Source organism: Colletotrichum fioriniae, assembly GCF_027942845.1.
Source record: "Colletotrichum fioriniae strain IMI 355084 chromosome Unknown scaffold_4, whole genome shotgun sequence".
In the NCBI taxonomy this organism is placed as follows: Eukaryota; Fungi; Ascomycota; class Sordariomycetes; order Glomerellales; family Glomerellaceae; genus Colletotrichum; species Colletotrichum fioriniae.
In genome coordinates, this window is record NW_027076840.1 from 1,949,396 (window position 1) to 1,972,253 (window position 22,858).

A 22,858-nucleotide genomic window follows, 5' to 3' on the forward strand; every position below is an offset into this window, starting at 1 on the left:
CATCTTGATTCCCGAGCTCTCAGACTTTGGGCAGCCAAGCCAAAGCAGGGAACAAACAGCATGCAAACCCTTCTCGAACCGGTGGCCTGGGTCTCTTAGTGGCGATGACTGATGGGGCTACCTCGTTTGATGAGGCTCCTTTTGACAGTCCTATGGTGGTACCTTCCCTTCTGCCTGCCATAGCCAACAGTCATGGAAGGAGACAACCATGATAATGAAGGCAGACATCGAGGAAGAATGGTAAGACTCTAACGTAGGCCCTGGTCGTCCGCTCATTGTATCCTTTCTCCTAGTTTTCGTGTCCGTGTTCTTTCCCGCCATGAAGTAATGGTTAAGTGAGACTGCAAGGCAAGGGAGCGGGCTGATTCGTGCCTAAGCATACGAGCCCGCGGCGTTCTTCAACCTCAACAGGACTAAGATGCGCTTTTGAAGGCTCGCAAATTAGTCTTGTCCTGATGAAATTTGACCGCAGGGTGTTTGGTTGAGGGTTCCAATCCTTGGATTTGATAGCCAATGCTCATTACAGCGAGGCCATTTTTGCTCATCCAGTAAGTCGGACCACTGCCAAGAACTGAAAGGTCCCAGACACACATACAACCGATAGAACTTGAGAGCAACTGAATTTCCAAATACATGAATGAGTTTGAAAAACGTTTTGCGGCTTACAATATCGATAGCGCCTTGCCTAGGTCGCTTGGAAGGGACGGAATCTTGAGGGCGATGCTGCGCAGTGAGGAGCCATGAATATACCTAGGGCTGAGAGACGACTGCATGTGTGATGAACACAGATCCCAGTGAGGTGACTCTTGCTTCTCTCAAGAGAGCGAGCAGAATTTCACTTGTTTTGCTGGAGATGGGCATTTTGAATCGTCATGGAAGATGTAGCACGCGTTTCCCAAACCCTGAAAGTATGTGGCTTTCATATCGTCGGCGGCGAATATGAGTTGAAAAATTCATTCAGAGTCACGCCAGCTCAGGATGAGTGCATGCGATGAAGTCACTGGGAGCGTTTGGCAAGTCTCCCGTATTTGCTGGTGGACATGGGAAACAACACGGTGGTGTCTCAGATGCTAACCGGCGGCGGGAGTGCAACCACTTCTGTTATGGGGGATGTTTGGCTGGAGGGGAAAAAAAGAAAAAGGCGCGTCGCGCTTTGCTGTGCGAGACTGTGAGTACTGAGTAGATGATGGCGTTGATTTCAGGGGAGGGTGTCTAAGAACATGACGATGTCAGACCTAAGCAGCCCAAGGTAAGTTCGATTGAGATTTAGCGCGGTCAATTGCTCGGAAGCTAAATTTGGAGTCGAGTTAGATTGACATGCCTGTGGGATGGACAGTTAGTGAGATTGTGAGCACACCGCCAGTTCTGAGATCTCCAACGACTCCAAATTGGAAGGTCCAAGGGCGGGAGGCTCCCGAGGTGCGGGCGGAAAGCAAGTTGGAAGGTTGGAAGGTAGACTCCAAATGGCAGGAGGTTCGGCTCCGGAAATTTACACCAAAGAAAAAAAAAAGTCGCACAACCGCAGACTCGAATTTGAGGCATGTTTGCTTGACTACTGATGACCGGTCTGTCGTTGTCTTGGCCGGATTCGAGCAAGACAAAAAAAAAAGGACAGTCCCGAGCGTCGCACTACTTAGGTCGTGAGACGAGCCTCATTGCTAGTCCTTGTCAACTAAGGGAAAGGAGGTTGAGCTAGCATCAAGTCGGTCAATTGGGGGGCGAGGCGACTGAGGCGAGCTGTGTTATGATGTATGCTCGAAATGGGGGCGAATTTGGATTGCAGGGTGAGATCATCAACCGTGGTGGTCGGTATCGGTGTCGCTAGGTACAGTAGGTAGGTAGGTAGGTATCACGGTGCATGACCTCACCTCAAGCGGGCGGCGGCAGCGGCAGGTATTTCAATAACCGCCAAGTGCGACGGTTACACTACGGATAAGACTATCTCACCTGAGTCAAGTTCCCCAGATTAAGTTCCGAACCCGCCATGTCTTGTTTCTTGTTCGGGGGGTCTCAAAGGAAACTCAGTATTTACTTACCCCAAGTTATCTGAGGTTTTGGACAATAAAAACCCACGCACTTAGGACAACTGTAAGGTACGTGCCTGTGCCGGATGGATCCCCAAGGCTTCACCATGGAACATGACGACACCTTATGCATGGATATCGGGATGATGAACGTGGGGAGGCAAAGAGATGAAGCCTTGGTAGGATCTTGTTACTGTAAGGATGATGAGATGCTGCTTGCTGCTTTGCACGTGTGTGGCCAACGGTCAAGCGCCGATCATGAACCGGTCAGGCGGTGAGGTGCATGCATTTTGGTGGGGCGGTGTCGCGGGCCGCCAATGCCGTTATTTCTTGCCCGCTGTGCTGTGCTGCTGCAGTTGCTGCTGCTGCTAAGGCAAGTCACTACGAATACTGCCCTCCACCTGCGTATCCGTACATACCCCGTAAGGTAAGGTAAGGTAAGGTAGAGGAATGACTTGCCTTCCCAAGCCTCCCCCATTGCCCCCCATTTACCATCCCCCGGGCCATTACTTTCCCCCATTGCGATTTGCGGCTTGAGCTGCCCCCCAAGCTTGCAAAGGCCAAGGGCCCCCCCAAGGAAGGCCCCAACCTCTCTCCACGACCCCGCAGTAATTTACATGGTGCCAAAATCGTCATCCCGATCCTCTTTCTTCTTTCTTTCCCATACCGTACTTACTCTACCTACCTTACACTTCTCTCCAACATTCCAACCTTTGAAAACGTGTAGGAGAAACATTAAGACATACAGACAAAGGAGACCCTCACGATACCTGCGATACCAATCATGGCTCCATCAAAACGAAAAGACCCCAATGCATTTCCCACGCGCCAACTGGCCGTTCTTGGTACGCTCATCCTCATCCTCTCTTCCAACTTTCCCCTCCGTCTTATTCTCGAGAAACTCAGATAAGGATTCTCTTCTTATCAACGCTGTCCAGTGCCATTCAATGGAACTCACTGCGACTACGGGCTAACACGCGCTTCATCAACGAACAGCGATATGTCGATTCTCCGAGCCCATCGCCTTCAATTCTATTCTGGCCTACACCTTTCAGATGGTTAAAGATCTCGGCATGGAGGAAGATGCCGGTTTCTACGCAGGTCTATTGATCTCCGCCTATGCCGTCGCCGAGGCCATCACCTCAATGGGATGGGGAACACTGTCCGATCGCATCGGTCGCAAACCTGTCGTGCTATTTGGTCTCGTCGGTGTTGCCATCTCGAGTTTGATTTTTGGTTTCGCAAAGACGTATTGGGTCGCTTTGCTCGCCCGTTTTGTTGGTGGCGCTCTCAACGGCAACGTTTCCGTCATGCAGACCATGGTGGCAGAAATGGTCAAAAATCCCGACCATGAACGTGAGTCTCTCTCTCTCTCTCTATACGCCGGTGTAATTATCGGCGCAAATTACGGCGAACGACAGCATACTGATTTTTTTTTTTTTTGTTGGGGAACAGCCAAGGCCTACGCCGTACAACCCTTCGTATGGACACTGGGCGGCATTATTGGCTCTGCTATGGGTGGTTTCCTCGCCCAACCCGCCGTCTACTACCCTTCGGTCTTCTCGCAGGATGGCGTTTTCGGCCGGAACCCCTACTTGCTCCCGAATCTCGTGTCTATGGCAGCAATTTCCCTGGCCGTCCTGCAGGGTGCTTTCTTCTTGGAGGAGACTCTCGAGTTGGAGGAGGACGATGACCTTCACAATGGTCGCAACAGCGTCGCCGTGGACGATGATGACGCCGTCGATGAGACCACGCCACTGCGCCGCGCACCCATCCGGACCTTCAACCCGCGTCGGTCTATTTCCACCAGCCATTCGCGACCGCGCTTTGCGGAATCGAGCTTGCCTTTGCCATTCGAGCACGACTTTGACCTCAGGAGATCGTCCTTTGGAACGGTACACTCAATCAAGGTCATACCTGAAGATCTGCGCCAACACCTTTTGAACTCTCGTGCCCAGGCGACGGGCCAGAAGAAAGTCAAGACATTCAACAAGACCGTCGTCATGCTCATCATTGCCTTCATCATCTTCTCGTACCACCAGATGGCCGCCGGTACCCTCTTGCCTACGTATCTGCTCGACGATCCTTCCGACAAGAAGCATCCGCGCGGACACCTCGATTTGCGTGGCGGTCTGGGATACTCCCTCCACGACGTCGGTGTGTATCTGGCCATCAATGGTGTTCTTGGACTGCTCATCCAGGGCCTCATTTTCCCCATCTTTGTAGAACGCGTCGGTGTTTGGGGCTCCTTCATGTCCATGATCATCGTATACCCATCTGCGTATTTGCTGCTGCCTTTCCTGTCCGCGCTTCCCGAAAGTCTCACCGAGGCTGGTATTTGGTTCTCCCTCATCATGCAGAGTTTCTACGGTATCATCATTGGCCCAGTCACTCTTATCCTGATCAAGAACGCAACGCCCACATCGCAAGCCCTCGGAAAGGTCAATGGCGTGGCCATGTCCGGTGCCTGCCTGGCGAGAACCGTCTCCCCGCCCCTCGTGGGAAGCATTTACAGTGTCGCTGGTTCTGCCGCCGCCTGGTTCAGTTGTGCCCTCTTCGCCGTTATTGGATTGATCCAGGTCATCTGGGTGCCCAAGAAGCATATCGACGTGGACCATGTTGAGATTGACAATGCCATTTCGAGACGCTTCTCGGTTACCTCCATGAGGAGAGATAGCATCGAATCAACCCGGGGCCGCCGCTCGAATGGTGCTGTTTAGGTGGATGAGAAAACGAAACTTCGAAATGTCTGCACCTACCGGGGCGAGGGGGAGTTTTCCAACGACCATGCTGATTTTATTGGCTTCTTTGACCCTTCCATCTTTCTCATCATACCTTTGTTGCGTTCTATGGCATTGGCATATGTGCGAAGCTGTGCGACAACATTCCTCATTTAATGAGCTTTTGGGTAATGGTCTATCATGGGGTGTTTTGATATTTATCTGATCTTTTTTATTTTGGTGTTGATATACGCGCTCATGGTCTTATGAAACCTTTCTCCAGAATGGAATGCAGGCGTTCTATATATACACGACTCTTGCTTTTAATGTAGGACAACATTTACGGATGATTGTTTACTTTGCGGGAGTTAGCCACACATACGAATTGACTTTATTCCAATCTTTCGAAGATCGGTCTTCATCCCCCTCGGACGTGTTTGCGATATGCGGCCTGCGGAGAACAGACGACGGAACGAACCCCGGCAGCCGTGGATATCAGATGGCCATTTGGGCACAAACGTCGGCAGAATTTCTGACGTACGCGGTTGTTGACCGCGCTACTGAAAAGTTTAAAGAGTAACCGCGAGAGGTCATAGCTTTTGAGATAAGGTGGCCTAGCTAGGCTCAGCCCGTGTTAGTGGATTCGGTGTTTGTTCAACTACCGCGGAAGACATGTGAGAGGCTAAGATGGTGTAAGTCGTGACATGACCAAGAAAGATTTGATATTACGATACATAAGTACCGGATTCCTCAAGGATAGTACTGCATAAATTTTCAACCTCGATGTTTATTGATAGGATATCGGACATACATGTACCATGAGGCATTAGCAGCATGTCTTTCCATCAGCCAAGTCTGCGTGAGTAGAGGTGGATTATGAAAGTTACGTCGTTTGTATTCATCTGTTGATATTATTACAGATTGTCCAGTTGTTCGCTTTTCGAGTTTTGATGATGCAATTAATGGTAATGACGGAACACTACGAACCATGATGATGGGAGAGCATCAAGTGGTTTTTCATCTTTCATATTTTTTTTTTTTTTGACAACCAGAATGATGCTTTTGCGAATGTTGCTTACTGATATGGATGTGGTGTACAAGTCAAGAATGCCCGGGACGAATCAATCTTAAAGAAAAATTGTTTTTCGTGCTCTGTTGCTCTGCGGTCTCTCTTGAGTACTAGGTAGTCATGGTTTGGAAAGCAAGTCTAGGCTGCCTTACTTTTCCATAACAGTGTCTGCATCCGTCTCTACAGCCTCCAGTTATAAATCAAATCAAAGATATCGCAATTTACAGATGGATCAAACCAGGGTTTTCCCACTTCAGTATTTCAACCAGAAAGGACATGGATCTATGGGTTTGCCAAGGTACGGGCGGCCGATGAACTTACGCTGCCTGCGATGTATGTCTCCGCCCGAGATCGTGGAGCATCGCGATATGGTTGCAACGGAACAGATCAAGGCCTGTCCCCCGTATGCGGATCAAGGGGTCGCTTGGGACCGGGGCATAAGTGGAACTGGCATGCTTTCTTTCTTTTCAATGGGTATGATTCGATTGACATTGCCTGCCATGCTCAATTTATGAGAAACCAGGCAAACGAAACACGCCAAAACCTAAGAGCTTGCGAAGGACGTCTTGATCATAGAGAACCGTTTCTTGCAAGAAGGGTCGTAATCCCTCTGATTTCTTCATGGTACTAAAAATAATGCGAGAAAATACGCTTGCTAGTTCGCTTCTGAATTGTTTGAATCTCAAAATGGTATCGTGTGAAAAAATGCCTTGTGATCTCCTTCTAGTCCTCCTCCCCTTGCATGTTCTCCTCAAACATCCTGCTTCCTCTCCTTATCCGTCGGATCTGTCCACGACTCGGGTTCACTCGGCGTCGCGGCATGCAGCATCCTCCCCTTGGAGACAATACCGCCCGGATCGAGTATATTCTCCGTACTATCCTCCGGCTTCGTCGTCAAACTGCCCCCACTCACAGACGTCCCATCCGCGTCCCGGTTATCGATCCCCGTGCCCAGCGGCTGCATCCCGCTCCGCTTCGTCCCCCACGTCTGCAGCGCGTACTTTGAGCTCTTCGGCCTCGAGGCACCGCCGCCGCCGGCGGTGCTGCCCGCATTGCGGCTCCGCTCGGCAAAGTACTTCACCATGGGCGCCAGCGTCGGGACGCAGGAGATGATGATGCCGATGCATGTCTCGACGACGGACCACTGGATTGATTTGGCCGAGTCGAGGTAGTTTACGAGGTTTTTGATCGTTTGGATTCGGATGGCTTGGATTATTGTGACGAAGATGCCGAGAATGAAGAGCGCTAGGAGGACGATCTTTTTGCGTTTTTGGATTTGGGATTTGAGGATCACGGGGAAGGGGAGGAACATTCTGTTATCACACAAGTCTGTAATCAGTAACGGGGTCTTGGGGTTGATGCCCTGCACGTAAAGGGTGCATGATGGGATGTGGACTTACATTATCACGTCAAAGACGATGGTCAAGGACGAAAAGGTTAGATAGAATGTGATTGCGTCTACGCAGTGGCCTACGTCTGCTGGGATCGATGGATCATACTGCTTCTCGATCTGGTCGCGTGTTGCCGTGTTAGCCAACACATGGCCTCGGCAGAAGGGGGCGGGGATGTCGAGAAAGACTTACCGGTGTGCATAGGAAGATAAAGACGCATATGAAGGCAATGTGTCCCATCGTACAAGCTACCGCCACGATGATGGTGCCAATCTTGTAGCCGCCGGCCGGGAAGAATCGCAGATAGGAGAACAGCAGGCTCATCTTGAAGCCCCAGATGCCGAGGACGTAGCTGATGGTGCATTTGTCAGCTTAGTTCCGCATTGTCTTGTTGTAGTTCACTTTGCACGCTGCAAAATCCTTACAATGGACCACCGATGAATTGAAGCTATTGGAATGACAATTAGCAAATGCCGGGTAGATTCTACGGTTTGTGAGTCTTCTTACTTTGCCAAAGGGAAGCACATTTTGCGGAGGCATGTCTTCAAGTCTGGTGATTCCCAAACCCCATTTTGTCTCTACATTTCGGTCAGATTTGAGTCTGGAACTAGTTCAACGAAAGAGGGATTCCTACGTATTACACTGCAGACTGTGTAGCCGCAAGCTCCAAGCTATAAAGTTGTGTTAGTACTTAAACAGCATGCAAAACGAAAGAGACTCTAGTGTCGACTTACCCAGGAGACGATGATCACCCAGTCATCTAGAGATTCACTTTGTCAGTCTTGTCCTGTGCGATAAAACACCCCCTGGCGCTCTCGAGGCCGATCCCACATACCGTAGCCAACAGCCTTGACAAGCGTTGTCCGGACATACCACCGCAAACAAACCAATAAGAGCGCAATGATGGTAAAAGTCAGGCAAACTGCCGTTATTCGTGGTCCATCAGTCGGTACATCGTCAGGCGTATTGTACGTCCAGCCAGTCATGATTGGGTCCAGGACGTTTGGATGTCGACAGCAAGAAACAGGCCAGTTGAAGGGAGGACGGGGACGAATCATTAAATTTGGGACCGCCGACCTTAAAGAACAGTACAGGACAGCCACACCCAGTTATACCGCACTAGTAAGAGAAGGTAAAGTCCATTTTTTGGCTGCTGCCCTCTTCTTTCTCCACGTACTCATAAAAGCCCGTCTCCGAACCCAGTGGTGTGGCAGACCCTTGCTGCATCATATTTCGTTGCGGCTGCGGCACTGCATGTGTGAGGCGTCGAAATTGCGCGAGTGGCTTGCTAAAGAGATTCGGGCTTTCCAAGTTCTCCACAAGTGCCAGGGCGGTAATTGACGATTACCTACCGGTATGTGCCCTCCCCTTGTCTCTAGATATCCGTACCTTACCTTACTCTGGAAGGGAAGAAAGACTACGGGTACACTAGGCCAACCGGAGCGCGTCTAAGAAGATCAAAGGGAAGCCCAGCCGGGCGGGAAGGATGCTGCAGTCTGCAGCGTCGTTTCGATGGTGGACTTTGTGTGCGCATTTGCCGCATGCGTAGTCACTAGTCGGCGAAGGCAAATCTTAAGCTCGTGGCCACCATGCGGGGAGGAACAGGTCCTGACGTTATGGCAAGGTGTGACATAGTTTAGCGTCGGCGATGGCTTTTTGGAATATGGCTTTGTTCCTGGAGATCCGGCTCCGAATTCCAAAAAAGCTCGCCGAACGGCACGCATTGTGTCTCAGTCACAGAGACTCGGACGGAGACAGACACCACCAAACCACACCTTATCTAGATCTGTGTCTCGACTCTTGAGGGGGGGCAGCCTTCCCTCCCTGGTTGTCAGTCGCCTTCAAGCCTGGCTCCCCTCAAGATCTTGTATCTGTGAGACCCTCGCAATGTCGCGAGACCATGCAAAACACACCATCCAAGACACTGCTCGTATCCCTCACGCTCATCTATTTTCAAATTTTCGCCTCGCTTTTCCTGGCCCGAGCAAGGCCTGGACCAGTGGACGAACATCTGATCGATGATCGATCAAATCGGTTCCCCAAGAAAGCCCGTGTTCCCGCCCTACTATCCATTGCACGTACGACGATACGACCAGAGAGGGAGGGAAGAGAAGAAAAAAATAATCACCCTAGGAAGCTGGGGTTCGCAAGCCCGGCAGGGCATAAAAAACGAAATGAACCACAGGGCCGCCTTTTGTGATATCTGATCTTTATAGAGGGCTTCCAACCTGTAGAAACCCCGGTCCTTCGAGATTAAGGTTTCGCGGATGACCCAGGTCCGTCCCGCCCAGGCGTTCACGAGTCAAGCGCGGGCAGGGGTGCCGAGATGCGGCGAGCCCGGCGAGGCAAATCGGGAGGCCGGACCACCCCCCGGATGTGGGTCCCCCGCGCCGCGACCCTTGCCCGTTCACTTCAATACTATAAACCACCCCCCGCGCGCGGTTCCCACCGCCAAGATGAAGAAGTGCGGTTTTACACCGTTGGTTCAAGGGTTCGCAGCGGAAAGACGGCTTTTGGATTTCTCCATTTGACTGGTTTACCGAGGATTAGGCGGACCGAGGGACAGAGATTTTACACATATTACGGAGTACTATATGGTATCCGTGGTGCCCGGTCTGCTTACTGCGTATGCCCGCAATTTGTTGTTGGTCCCAGCGACTCGCCCGCCTGCATACTGGGGATGCAAGGTACGAATCGTCAGCAAAAAATGAGCCGACCAACGGCAGACGGCATCGGCTTGCGGGGGGCGCAGTGGTTCACCCCGACGACCCCCCGGAGATCATGTCCAGAATTGTGCAAAACCGCGCAGAAAGTGCTGGTCATTGAGTGGGAATATTGCGCCCTCTTGTATCTTTTGCCCAGTGGGCAAATAGGTAATACAGATTGAGGCAATTTAGTAAAGGGAAGAAAGAGTCCACTTTGGGCAGCGTCGCATATACAATATCAGAGCATCTGCCTCGTGTCAAACTTTTCCAAAGTGGTTTGTGTCTCTTTTGGCCCCCCCTCTCACCCCCTCTCCGCCTTTTCGCTCTCGCGACATCGTCCTTCCTCCGCCTCTTTTTCTGAGTTTTTTACTGCTCGGACTGTGCAGCGATCTGCGAAGGGAAGCTAGAGCCTAGAGAAAGCACGTTCCCTCTCTCGAAATAACCTTACCCCCATTTGCCAAGATGCGCGTCTCGATCCTCGCTTCCTTGGTCCTGGCTGGCGGAAGCGCTTCCGTCGCCGCCAGGTGCTCGGGCCTGGGCAGCTCTTCGACAAACTCGACGACGACGCCTTCGTGCAAGTATCTCCCCGGAGATGCGGGATGGCCCTCTGCGAACACCTGGGCGCAGCTCAACGAGACCGTTGGAGGACGTCTGGTTGCTACCGTTCCGCTGGGGAGCGCATGCCACGGCGATGCTTACAACGCGACTGAGTGCGCTCGTCTTCAAGAGGCATGGCTCTACTCAGAAGTCCAGTGAGTCTTTTGTGATCCCTCTGTCTCTTTTCTCTCGTTCTTCTTCTCTTTTGCTTTCTTCCTCCCTCCGGCTCCTATGCAGTTTGCAGTCACACCTCCCTCTTTGGGGAGTTGCGTGACCCAAACCCGCGTCCCGCGCGTGTGAGAGATATCATGGACAAGGACTAATGACTCGTGTCCAACTTCATAGCATGGAGTCTTCCTCCTCGGTTATGGCCCCCCTGTTCGCCAACGCCAGCTGCGACCCTTTCACGGCGCAAGACGTCCCCTGCACCTTGGGCAACTATGTCAGCTACGCAGTGAACGCCTCTGGATCTGCGGACGTCCAGGCCGCGCTCAAGTTTGCGGATGAAAAGAATGTGCGTTTCATCATTCGCAACACGGGTCACGACTACAACGGTCGGTCGACCGGTGCCGGTGCCCTGGCCATCTGGACCCACTACCTCAAGGGAACCGAGATCGTGGACTGGGAGGATGAACATTACGCCGGCAAGGCCCTCAAGGCCGGCGCCGGCGTGCAAGGGTTCGAGGCCATCGCCGCCGCCAACGAAGCTGGGCTTGCCGTCGTCACGGGAGAGTGTCCTACCGTTGGCATTGCTGGAGGATATGTTCAAGCAGGCGGCCATTCTGCCCTGAGCACCATTTACGGCTTGGCCGCCGACAACACTCTCTCCTTCGAGGTCGTGACCCCGACAGGAGAGCTCCTCACGGCGTCGAGAGCAGAGAATGAGGACCTGTACTGGGCCTTGAGCGGCGGCGGCGGCGGCAACTATGGCGTCGTCACCTCCATCACCACCCGAGCTCACCCGGACGCCCCAGTTAGCGGCGCCAAGTTCGCCGTCACCGTCGCCGACAACGAGACGCTGTATCAAGTCATTGACGCCTTCCACGCCGCCCTCCCGGCCATCGTCGACTCGGGCGTCATGATCATCTACTTCTTCGGCCCGGGCTTCCTCCAGTCCCCAGCCATGACGGCCTACAACAAGACCCAGGCCGAGGTCGAGCAGATCCTCCAGCCCTTCACTGACTCCCTCGCCCAGCTCAACATCACCCTCCAGCCGAACCTCACCTCCTTCGACAGCTACCGAGACCACTACAACAACTACTGGGGCCCCCTCCCCTCTGGCAACATCCAAGTCGGCACCCAGCTCTTCGGCGGCCGTCTCCTGCCCCGCGCCGTCCTCCCCGACTTCGGCCCCACCGCGCGGCAGCTGGTCGAGCTGGGCGTCACCTACATCGGCGTCGGCCTCAACGTCTCGCATTTTGGTCATGACGGCGCCGACGAGAGCGCCAAGTTCAACGCCGTCCTGCCCCAGTGGCGCGACTCCATCGTCCAGGTCTCCCCTGACCCTCCCCTGGAGCTTCGAGGTGCCCTTTGAGGACATGGTCGCTGAGCAGACGCGCATGACCGAGGTCGTGCAGCCCGTCATCGAGGCGGCTACCCCGGGTGCCGGCGCGTACATCAACGAGGCCGACTTCCAGCAAAAGGATTGGCAGGAGACGTTTTACGGCGTAAACTACGAGACACTCCTGGGCATCAAGAACAAGTACGACCCCAAGGGACTGCTATATAATGTGGCCGCTGTCGGTAGCGAAGCTTGGACTGTGGACAACGATGGACGCATGTGCAAGAGCAGCTGACTTGCTGAGAACAGTACCTCGCGCAAGGTCAGGGTCGCTCAAGCTACCTTACACTAACACTAAACCTCTGAATGTATAATGTGTACCTACTTATAGTAATATGCTATGAACATGACCTTATTCTACGCGTCGATCATTTCTCATCTTCTTGTTGGATGTCATCATTGATAATACCATCGAAATACATCTGGTGATTTCAACAGAGACCTCTTATAAACGGGCCTGGTGTAGTGTTTATTATGCTGACCAGCGGCCTTGAGCAAACCATCGAAGACGTTTTAAATTTTATGCACATCTTGATAAACCATTTGCTTCCCCAGAGCGCTAGAATAGCTTCGTTGCTCGAAATGTCTGTCAGAAGCTGAAGTATAGTATTCATAGAAACGAGTAGACGGATCAAAACTTGAAAATGACCAAATGGAGAATAGAGTCTTCAATCTATGGTACAAGTATCTACGAGTTCAACCATACTACAAATGTTGATAGATACCAATTTTCGCTGTTGTGACTGTCTCTTGGTGGCCTTTACCTGTCTTTTCAGGGTAGAATTCTCTTTCTAAAATGTTATCACAGCCATATCTATACAAAAAAAGTCTCTTATTTTGCAGTAACCCCAATGGGCCGTCAGCATCTATCAAGCTTGTTGTATCGGTATACATTCAATAATCAGAATTGATAGCCAAGTAACTGTTTGGGTGAGTTCCTACTATAATTATCGTGAATTCTAATAACGATGTTACAAGATTTATCCCGCAGACTGGACATTCGTCATTATCAAGCCAAGGTACCAGGGCAAATGCAACGAATCAATATTCGCAAAACAGCGTCAAAAGTATGACCATTAAACAACCGACAAGCATCAAAACCCGCTCCCCAACATCGCCCCTCAAACCCAAAAGCCCAGAGACCTCATTCAACCCAATTCGGCTCAATCTCAACCTCCTCCCCCTCCACAACCCCCTTCCCACTACTCACAAGCTCCCGATACATAACCTCCTGCAACCTCTCCGCAAACCTCTCCTCGCCCTCCACCTCAACCCCCAAATCCCTCCCACAGAAAATCATGCTCATGAACCCCTTCTTCGCCAACCTCGCCACATCGGCATCGGCATCGTGGCTCAGCTCCTGGAGGCGGCGTCGCCAGCGTAGCCAGTGGGACATACTAAAGTCGTCGTACTTGATTTTTGCGGTAGTATGGTCTGTTGGGGGACCATCAGCCGGCCGGATCAGGTTTGTCGCCGCAGCAGCAGTACTATCAAGCCCGCCAGCTGCAGGGGAAGAACAGCACCGCGAAAGGAGCGCATGCGATGCGTGCTCCAACCACACTCCAACCGCAGGAACCAAACCCCTCTCTACGACTTCGCCCTCCTTCTCATCCCCGTTTCCACTCTCATCTCCCCCCAAAGCCCTCTCAAAAACCCAAAACGCAGTCCCAGCAACAGACTCCTCACACAACCCCATCGCCAACACCTTTGCAGAAAACGTCGCAAGTTTCCGAATCTTCTGTGCCGCGCTCGCGTTCCTTGGTAAGTCTGCGACGAGCTTTTCCCACGCGAGCTGCAGACTCGGCCCGAATCCGTATGACTCCCAACCACCACCACCACCATCACTGCCCATGATGCTGTGGAGCCGTCTATAAACCACATCAAACTCCCTCGTCCACGCAAGTAGACCTACAAGACGATCCTGAAACGCGCCATCTTCGTCAAATACCTGCGCTGTGGACGTGAACATTCCCCAGAGGACGTTGAGACCTTGCCGTGCAAAATCATCCACCTCTGCTTCTGGATCTGCATCTCGTTGCACAGCATCATCGTTGCTCCCCTCTCGCTCTCCGCTTGGACTATTGCCGGTCTGAGCGACTGCTCGATGGGAGTGGCAGGCGTGAGCCGCAGCCTTGAGGAACTGAAACGCAAAACTCTGGATCGAGGTCAAGAGGTCCTGTCGTTCTTTGGCGGTGGACGGTGGAGAGGCCAAGTCTGCGGTGTAGGCTGCGCTTGCTTCGGTTACGAAGGATGCTGTGTTTGGGATTGCGGGGATGAGGTGCGTGAAGGACGACATTTTTCTTTCTTATTGTATGTTTCTGAAATGTTAGTGGTGAGGAGGCGAGGCGAGGCGAAGAGGTGGTAAAGGTTATTAGGCATGCGTACTTATACTTAGAAAGCAGTCTTCCAAAGCCTTTGATTGTATTTATTGTTCCTCAAATGAAGATAGGGAATGGGGGTTTGGTAGTTGCGCGTTATTGAGAGTATGGACGCAGGACAGCTTTTATACAGCAAAGCCAGGATCCCAGATCCGTAGTACTCATCTTCAGGCAGCACTTAGAGTCAGCCCACGTGACATTTCTAGGCATCAGGCTTTATTAAACATTCCATAATGAGGTCTCTAACGTGATGATACTCATTCTAGATTGCTGGCCGAGGTAGCTTCTGAACTACTATTGATCTGAGCTTAGTATCGACTCGAGATGCGGGCATGTTGTCGTGGTTTTGCTAGGGGCTTCTCGACCAATCATATGACGTTCCAGGGGACCCATTGAATCGGATTAGGCAACTGCCCTCCGAGGAAGTTGAGATGGAATGAATGCTACAGTTCAACGTGAATAGGTATGAACTTCCTTCATGCTTTTGATCCCATGGAAAAAAGCGTGCCAGACTTGTACTAAGTATTTTAACTTTGATGAAATTGATTTAGATAGGCTTTCGATTAAATTGCCACCAGTAGCTCGAAAAGCAATGCACCCCAACGCCGCATTATGCTGTTAACTTTTATATATACAAGATGCGAGCACAAGTCGCAACATCTTACAGCTGACATTCACGGAAAATCCATCGTGATCAGAGTGATTACAGGACATAAAAATCACTGCGGCGTCCTGGGCGTACTTCCCGGAGCACCATTGCCGGAATTCCCTGGCCTATTGGGTCGAACAACGATGAAGCCCTGCTCCGAGGTCGGTCGAGGCCGGACAACCTGGAACCCCTGGTCACTCGTGCCAGATTGGCCGGTGACTCTTGCCCATAGTCCAGACGAAGACCGGAAGGAGGGTCGTGGAGCCGGTGGCCTGGGCAACTCCTCTGACGCTCTCTCAACTGGTGGCGGGCGAGGTACGTTGTAGTAGAGATCTGCTTCACGGAAGGAATAGTCGTTCCACCGTGGCCCAAGAGGTCTATCACTGGGCCTGGTTGGTGACCTCTGGGACGTCGAACTGGACTCCTCATCCGTCGACTCGGATAACCGGCTGGGAGACATGATTGACTCGGATTTCTGAACAGAGTGCTTGTCTACAAACGTGGTCGAAGTCGATGCCGTTCTTGAAGGCGTAGAGGAAGTGTACAAGGAGGAGCCGAGACTACGTGGGTTCTCGACCGACGAAATAGACGCACTGGACCGGGGTGGCCGGAAGTATCGACTAGAGGTAGTTGAAGAGTCCAGGCGCATAGTGCTGGGACTATCCGACCGATATGTCGGCCTGAGGTAGCCAGCGTTGGGCGATTCAACAGCGTTGGGCTCGGGATACGATGTGTCTCGCGTGCTGGAAGCATGCATGGAGGCGAGGTTGGTTCTTGATACCTCGCGTCGACGGAGCTGGCGGAGGCCATATATCTACAGAATACATGTCAAAAGAGATATCAAACACATCAACTTCGAAGCTTACCTCTGGTCGCGGTGCCGTCCACCAGCCCTTAATAAGTTTCGACAGCTCACAGAGAGCAGGAACGAAAAAGCCAAGTAGAAGCATGCCGCCATGAACAGCTAGAAGAAGATATCCAATAGCACTCTTGACGCCGATTGGTGTCGCAAGTCCAGGTAGGAATGCGACTAGAAAAATCAGGCTGCAAAGCCGTATGGTTGCCGCAACACTGCCAATAGAGAATGTCGAGTATGCTTGAAACCCGGCAATGCTAGCCAGGAGCACAAGCTCGCAGGCACCAAGGACGGCCAACTGAGCCGGCCCGGAAATCTGCAGCCCACCGACGGCCGCGCCGCGGACAAACGTAAGGGCAAACAAGACGAAAATGAAAGTTCCATCCCGGTGACGGGCATCGTCCACGGCATGGAGCTGTCGATAACGCTTAGTGCTGTCGAAAACCAGGACGCCTAGGCTGCGCGTAGGAATTTTTCGGATCAGCCAAATAAAAGCGGCCATCATGGCAAGAATCAGCGCGACAGCCATTGATGTATGGTATGCGGGGAGAATCGAGGCGTTATCGAGCTGGTAAAAAGACAAAGCTGCAAGTGGAAACATGAAATACGACAAGATACCACGCAAGACACGACTAGCCGTATATCTCATGCCGCCGGCCGGCCGTGAAAACTCGCTGTCAGAGTCACGACTTCGCTTCATGAACCAGACGACCTCGATGACCAAAGCAACAACAAAGGCGATGATGAACATGAGAACGACCATGTTCAACCAAGTGTCCATTGTCATTGGTGCGCCCGCGATCTGGGTCATGAGCTCCAGACCATACGTACCGCCGTATGTGCCATTCAATACGTAGATCCCGTCCTCGACCCTATCATACACGACGCCGTGGGTGACTGGGCCGTTCACAAAGAGTGAAAACAAGTTGAGGTGGCTGACTACAGGTTGGTAGAATCCAGGATACCGCAAACTGAGCCCTCCGGTCAAGAAGATGAACTGAAGGTACTGGAGACAATCCCCCACGTTCGGTAGGACAGTCCTGATCGAGCGTTGCTCTCCGTCATCCTCATCGTCCAGAGTGATCGGTGTGCTGTAGGAAGAGCGTAGAATACCGACCAGGAGCACAAAGAGAAGGATGGCCCATGTCGAGTAAGTTACAATTGAGGTGACAGTTGAACTTAGAGCTGGAGTGATATTTGCTTGACGACAGCTAATCTCCTCCGAGTCGTTTCCCTCGAGGTGCAAAGTCGTATGGAACGTTGACAATGGTGGCAGGTGGCCGATATCTTCCGAAATAGACAAACAAAGGCTGAAAGGGTCGATCAGTGACGAGCGCCAATTCTTGGAGAAGTTGAGCTTTTCGCATGTTGTCTTGGTCGTGGTTTGATACGCAGCAGATCGGCCCAGCATTTCGAATTCCAGTGTTGCCGAGGGCATTCTTTGAGCCAGATCCTGGCATTCCGCTTCTTCCATCCATCTCCCGACCCGGAGGGTCAACTGGTTCTGGCGCCCATCATCTGACGACGCCAAAGTGGCTCTCAGACTCTGGGGAACGAAGACATCTGTCTTGCTCGAAGGGCCATCACAGCCCTGCCATTGCACATAGGCCCCTGAGGCACAGGTGGCCACAAGTCCTACCAGACCAAGGCGTGCGAGCATCCCCGGCCTCAGTCGCGATGAGCGGTCTCAATACACACAGAGCGTGGTCCACCGATACCGCGACCTGAAGTTGAGGTAACGGGTGTTGATTGGTCGTCTGATTACAGTGATGTCGAAGATGAGGAAGAGGAAATTGGGTGTGGTGAATACCGACCGGCAAACTTCAGACGCCTCAATCTTTTTTCGTCTTCATGGTGGAGACTGGTCACGGCGTCGCAGTGCCGAGGCCGCTAACGTTCAGCTACTCGTATTCTTAGGTGTTTTCTGCAAGAAGGGTTCGCCCCCGTCGCGAGCCACCCCTGACTCATGAATCCACTGCGGCCCTTTCTGCGGGGATAAGAGAATGTAATTCATGCTTAAGTGGTCTGGCACCACCTCGGAACTATGCTTGACTGGTTAATCGCAGGATGAATAAGAACAAAGTAATGGAGCTGATCGAATAGCGTATCTTGTAATAACTCCTTCAAGTAAGGGCCTCTGTAGCGGTTGAGAGCTGTATCGTTGCTGTGACGAGCTGAGAAATCAGGGGCGTTGAGTGGAGCAACAACGTGGTACAGGAAAACCGAGATGAACTAGCATCGAATTCTCGTCCAAACTTGAAGATGAAGGAGTGAGGCGTTAAGAGCCGCACGGGAGAGACGGTCGACCCTGAACGATTGGTTCGAGGCTTCTGAGATCCGAGGTTGAAGAGAGCTACGCCGCCAGCGAGTGTGGCGTTATGATCGACGTGGTAAACAATGGGCGCTCGGGGACCGGCTCACGAAAGATAAAAAAAAAACAAGAGAAAACACACAGATGTGGTGGCGGCGACGGCATCCTCCTTGGCAACGACTTTTGGCACCTGCAAAGCGCGGCTATGACCAAGATTTGGCTTGGCAGGCCGCTCTGTAGATCTGAAACACATCCAGCTGGAATGGCTTTTGAGATGGCTCGATAAGAAGAACGCCTCACCGCCGGGGCTGTTCCGTATACATTTTGTGAAGGGTTGAAGCCTCGTGAGCCGCAAATTGCCATGTGGGATGCGACGTGCGGCAGTTCTTGACGTGACTCCATGGAATCCCGGGGATTCGGGACCAGGGTAAACGATCCATGTTGTCACTTGAGAGATGATTGATAGTGGCAATTGGGCCAAAACACTCGAAGCACTGCCAGCCATAATGGCCGTAAATGAAATCCGTAACCTGGCAACGGTGAAGGTCTTGGGTATAGAGCTGATGAGACTGAGCACTACGAAACGGCAAATGGGACGGCGACTTGCTGAGCTGCGAGGCATCAAGATCGAACCCTCAGAATAAACGGAGACCATGGTGAGAGGAAAAAAGGGGGCGGAAAATTTGCTGCTCGGAGGTACAACACGGCCTTTCCGATGATTTGCTGGACCCTGGAGTTGTGTGAAGCCGCGAAAAGAGTCCTCCATTGGGAAGTGCCATACGGATACATAACGAGCAGTCGCAGTATCAGCCTCTCCTTCAGGGTGGTAAGGACAGCAGAAATGGCGCGACTGCTGGAACCTTCGAAGCTTCACCGGACGCTGAATCGGCGTGGCTTCGGAATAATGACCGAAAAGAGGCAGGCCTCATTCGTAGTCTGCCCAAGCTGGGTAGCCGCATCTTCAATCTGTCAGTGTACCCGTGCGAACTGCCTAATCAGACCATTGAATCATGTTCCGACTAACATAGCCTTTCAGTCTCTCTCCGAATCTGAGGGAAAAGGCTGATGGTGAAAATAAAGACAAAGATTGAAGGTTGACGGGAAGTTTGTTTGTGCCCAGGGGTGACGAGTGCCGCTGGTACCTTACATTGGCGCCGCGCTTACATAAATTAGTAAGTACAAACACACATGGTGGGAACAAGAAACCAAGTCTCAGGGCACGTAGACTCGTAGAGAGCGTGTGTGTGGTGGGCCGTGGTTCCCGACATGAGACGACGGGAAACTACTGAAGCGACTGCAGCCAAGCCAAGGGATGGCCATGTGAGATGGGACGACGCAGAAGGGAGTATCCGTACTGTGACGAACAGACCTTGGGATGAAGAAAACATCCGACGAATGATGACTGACTAGTTTGTGTGCAAAATTGCTCTTTATGTGCCCTACGTTGGTTTGCAGAGTTGCACTTGCAGGCGAGACGCGTCGGCTGCAACCTGCAAGGAAGCGATGACTCGGAAGTAGAAGTGCCGCGGGATGAAGACAAGAAATGACCAAGTGCAGAAAGGCAATGAGGGTGTTGGCATGCGATGGGCAGCTTGTCGTACGAGAGGGGGCCTTGGGGGGGCGTCTGTCACGATGCAGCCAAGTGCCAATGTGAAGCCAATGTTTGAGATCTATCAATGCTCCATTTGTGTTTTCGTGGTTTGGTGGAACAAGCTGCGTGAAAAAGAAAGACAGAGAGAAAGAAAGAGCTATTTCAGCTGGCCCCGACGTGGTGTGGCGGTTGTTGCTTGCTCATAGCATTTATGAGAGACGGATCCGTAATGAGACGGCATCTCACATGGAGACGAAGTAAAAAGCTCGAGGCAAACAGGCGGTGACGAGAATAAAAAAAATCATAAAAAAAAAATCAAAGAGGCATGGGGACACAAGTCGGTGAGAAGCTGAAAACACTGCTTATCCGCCACGAAGACCGGAGCGAAGCCTGGTGGTGATGTTTAATGGCGGGGTAAGTGCACTGGAGGCAGGAAGTTGGAAGGCAAGGCCGGGAGTACAGGTGGAAGACGCGAACAAACGACCACACCTAACCCCCCAAAACATGTTGGAACCGACAATTTGGGCCGCCACCCTGCCACCCCCACTCATGGAAGGGCAGCGGAAGGTGCGCCCCATCGTCCGGCTGACAAGCACGTGTATTCGTAGCAGCAGCAGCAGCAGCGCAAGGTATGGACAGCGGTGCTCGCCCTTCCTCCGTCCTTATCACGGGTCTGCCGCCCAACCTAAGCGGGAAAGAACGGGAAAGAAGGACGAGGACCACCTATGGCAGGACGTCACTGGGACTATCCGTACTGGCCAATTGCACAATGGCTTCCCTCAGACGATCCTCATCGTTCTTCACCTCTCACTTATACGATAACGGCGAGGATTAAGATTCAATAGTCGCGGCTTCGTGTTCAAGTGAGCTTGGTGAGGAAGCCAGCGAGGGGCCACCCTGCCTCCTTCCAACTTCCTGAGTGGACGTCATCACCTCGTGCCCTCACAATACATGGGCAAGGGAGAAGGTGTGGACGCTATTTCTCAGGTGTTCCGCGGTAGCTTCTCTCCGGCTGAACCCTAGCCGCGTGCTGTCGCCCTTGCAGAGTGCAGCATGCAGCAGCGTGCATGGCTAGCGCCAGTAACCTTATGCACAATAAGATGATGGAGTCAAGCAGCCAATGTACATTTCTCCGAGCACATCACCCCGTAGGTAGTATGCCAGAGAGAATAGTACTCGTGGTGTTTCTCTGAAAGGTGCGACGTGGCTAGGTGCAGCCGCGCCGGAAACTTGTGTGTAAGTGCAGGTGCAAGTCCAAGTGCAGGTGAAGAGCAAGTGCAAGTCCGCGACTTGGCACCTTCCAGACCCTTGCTCAAGGTACCTCTGCAGGTACCTCTAAGGTACCCGTACTTACTTTAGGTACACTGCTCGAGGTAAGTGCCCTTGGAGGGCACCTTCTGTCCTTGCCCTCATCCGTTGTGTCCAGTGTCGCAGAAGGCAGGTGCGTGATTCGAGGGTTGTCCCCGCCTACGCCGCCCTTCGCTTCAAGACCGCATAACTCCATATCAGGCTTAGACAGAAAAGCCACTTAATCTTCCCCAGGCCACATTCCCTGCTCTCCTCCGTTTGATTCTTTTTTTGGGCTGCATGGCTGCCTTTCTCACGCCTCACCCGACTAGAATCTTGGCTCTCCTATGCGCCAGTGTCCGTGGTCAGTCGTCTTCCTGGTGCCGTTGCTTGCTTTTTCATGTCTTCAATCTTCGGATGCGCCTGCGAAGATCCCATTCTGCCGATATGCAAAAAAAGGAACCGCAAAACCAACACCAAGCCAATCTACTCGTGGCAAAGAAGTAATTAGCTGCCGCCCCGCGTCGGTCGTTTTCTTCCCCTTTGAGGTCTAGACAGGAGTTGAACCACACCGATTGTTTCCCTTGCGCCTCTTGGCCGCTTCAGCTCCAACTCAATGACAATGGAAGAATTTTATGGTGCAGTTACCCAGGCAAACGCCAAACCCGAGACCAAAAGCCACAAAGCTTCGTCCGACCAGCTGGGTGCAAGAGTGAAGAGGCGCGTATACCGTTAGGTTGCGGCTGCGGCTGCGGCTGCTGATGTGCTGAACTGAACCCAACCTCACCAGTCACCAGCTTCAGCCTTCAAGCCTTAACAGCTCCAGACCGAAGTGGATTTTAGGACTGCCCTGGGAAACAGAGAGATGGAGAGAGAGAAATCAATGGCCTGGCCTCGCTTCTCGACCAAAGGCCTGCCATCCGAATAATCCTGGCTCGTTACATGGCCTTCTCCACGGATCCATCCGACAGTCTGGACACATTGTGGCCCTTCCCCGAGTCCCCATGGGCGCACGCATGGCTCCAACCAACATGTGCTTGATGCCTTCACAGCAAGTTGAGCACAGTCGTTCGTCGCCGTCGCCATCGCCGTCGCGCCCGGTCTTGTTCCGCTCCCTTGGTTCCCAAGCTCTCTGACCATGCAGCTGTCTTGGCCTTTTCGAATCCAGTCTTGTCTACGCGTCTGCGCTCAGAACATGAGCGTGCGTTCGCTTGGTGGTGTTGTAGACGGTCCTTGCCGGATCGACCCCCTCCCAAGACAAGAGGTGCCCTGCTTACCCAGCTGTGCTTTTTCCGCTTGTCCTGAAATGTCTCTGGCGCCTTCAATATCTCGCCCTAATCAAACTAGGCTTGGCTATCCGCACCATCCCTACGGAACCCAACATCGCCAGTCGAAACAACCCAAATCCAGCCCGTCCCAAGCATGGGTGCGCCGATTTACCTCACTCATACGGTTACTGTCCAAGTACTCCGTACACCCTACACTACGAAGTACTAGACTCTCGCACTTGCAGTCACCCTGGGAGGGGCTTCTGCGTCGCCGGCTAACTGCCTTCGACCGACCCTAGCTCGCGCCATGTGTTCGACTAACAACGGTCTCGAAGCAGACGACAGCTGCCCTGCTCGTCCTCTGTTGTGTCGCCCTCCGGCAATCAGACAGTTCAGACCTTGAGACCTTGAGCTTGGCCTGCAGACTTGGCAGGCACATACTTTTGTTTAT

The 22,858-nt window shown here is 52.5% G+C and overlaps 4 protein-coding genes across 4 annotated transcripts; 2 read left to right on the forward strand and 2 right to left on the reverse strand.

Moving 5' to 3' along the window:
* Positions 1-3,079: 3,079 nt before the first annotated feature.
* N0V96_004368 (uncharacterized protein) lies at positions 3,080-4,744 on the forward strand (the record flags this gene model as incomplete). Its single annotated transcript, XM_053188435.2, has 2 exons — positions 3,080-3,380; positions 3,480-4,744. 2 exons carry the CDS (start codon positions 3,080-3,082, stop codon positions 4,742-4,744), a joined length of 1,566 nt encoding a protein of 521 aa, XP_053054397.1.
* Positions 4,745-6,564: 1,820 nt separating this feature from the next.
* On the reverse strand, positions 6,565-8,190 carry N0V96_004369 (uncharacterized protein; the record flags this gene model as incomplete). Its single annotated transcript, XM_065757099.1, has 8 exons — positions 6,565-7,126; positions 7,214-7,323; positions 7,397-7,556; positions 7,630-7,652; positions 7,846-7,875; positions 7,939-7,964; positions 8,040-8,052; positions 8,128-8,190. 8 exons carry the CDS (start codon positions 8,188-8,190, stop codon positions 6,565-6,567), a joined length of 987 nt encoding a protein of 328 aa, XP_065614312.1.
* Positions 8,191-10,371: 2,181 nt separating this feature from the next.
* N0V96_004370 (uncharacterized protein) lies at positions 10,372-12,302 on the forward strand (the record flags this gene model as incomplete). Its single annotated transcript, XM_065757100.1, has 3 exons — positions 10,372-10,661; positions 10,852-11,976; positions 11,999-12,302. 3 exons carry the CDS (start codon positions 10,372-10,374, stop codon positions 12,300-12,302), a joined length of 1,719 nt encoding a protein of 572 aa, XP_065614313.1.
* Positions 12,303-15,164: 2,862 nt separating this feature from the next.
* On the reverse strand, positions 15,165-17,361 carry N0V96_004371 (uncharacterized protein; the record flags this gene model as incomplete). The annotated part of the gene is made up of 2 exons (XM_053188438.2): positions 15,165-15,908; positions 15,961-17,361. The coding sequence occupies 2 exons, from the start codon at positions 17,359-17,361 to the stop codon at positions 15,165-15,167; spliced, it is 2,145 nt and encodes a 714-aa protein (XP_053054400.2).
* Between the last annotated feature and the right edge of the window lie 5,497 nt (positions 17,362-22,858).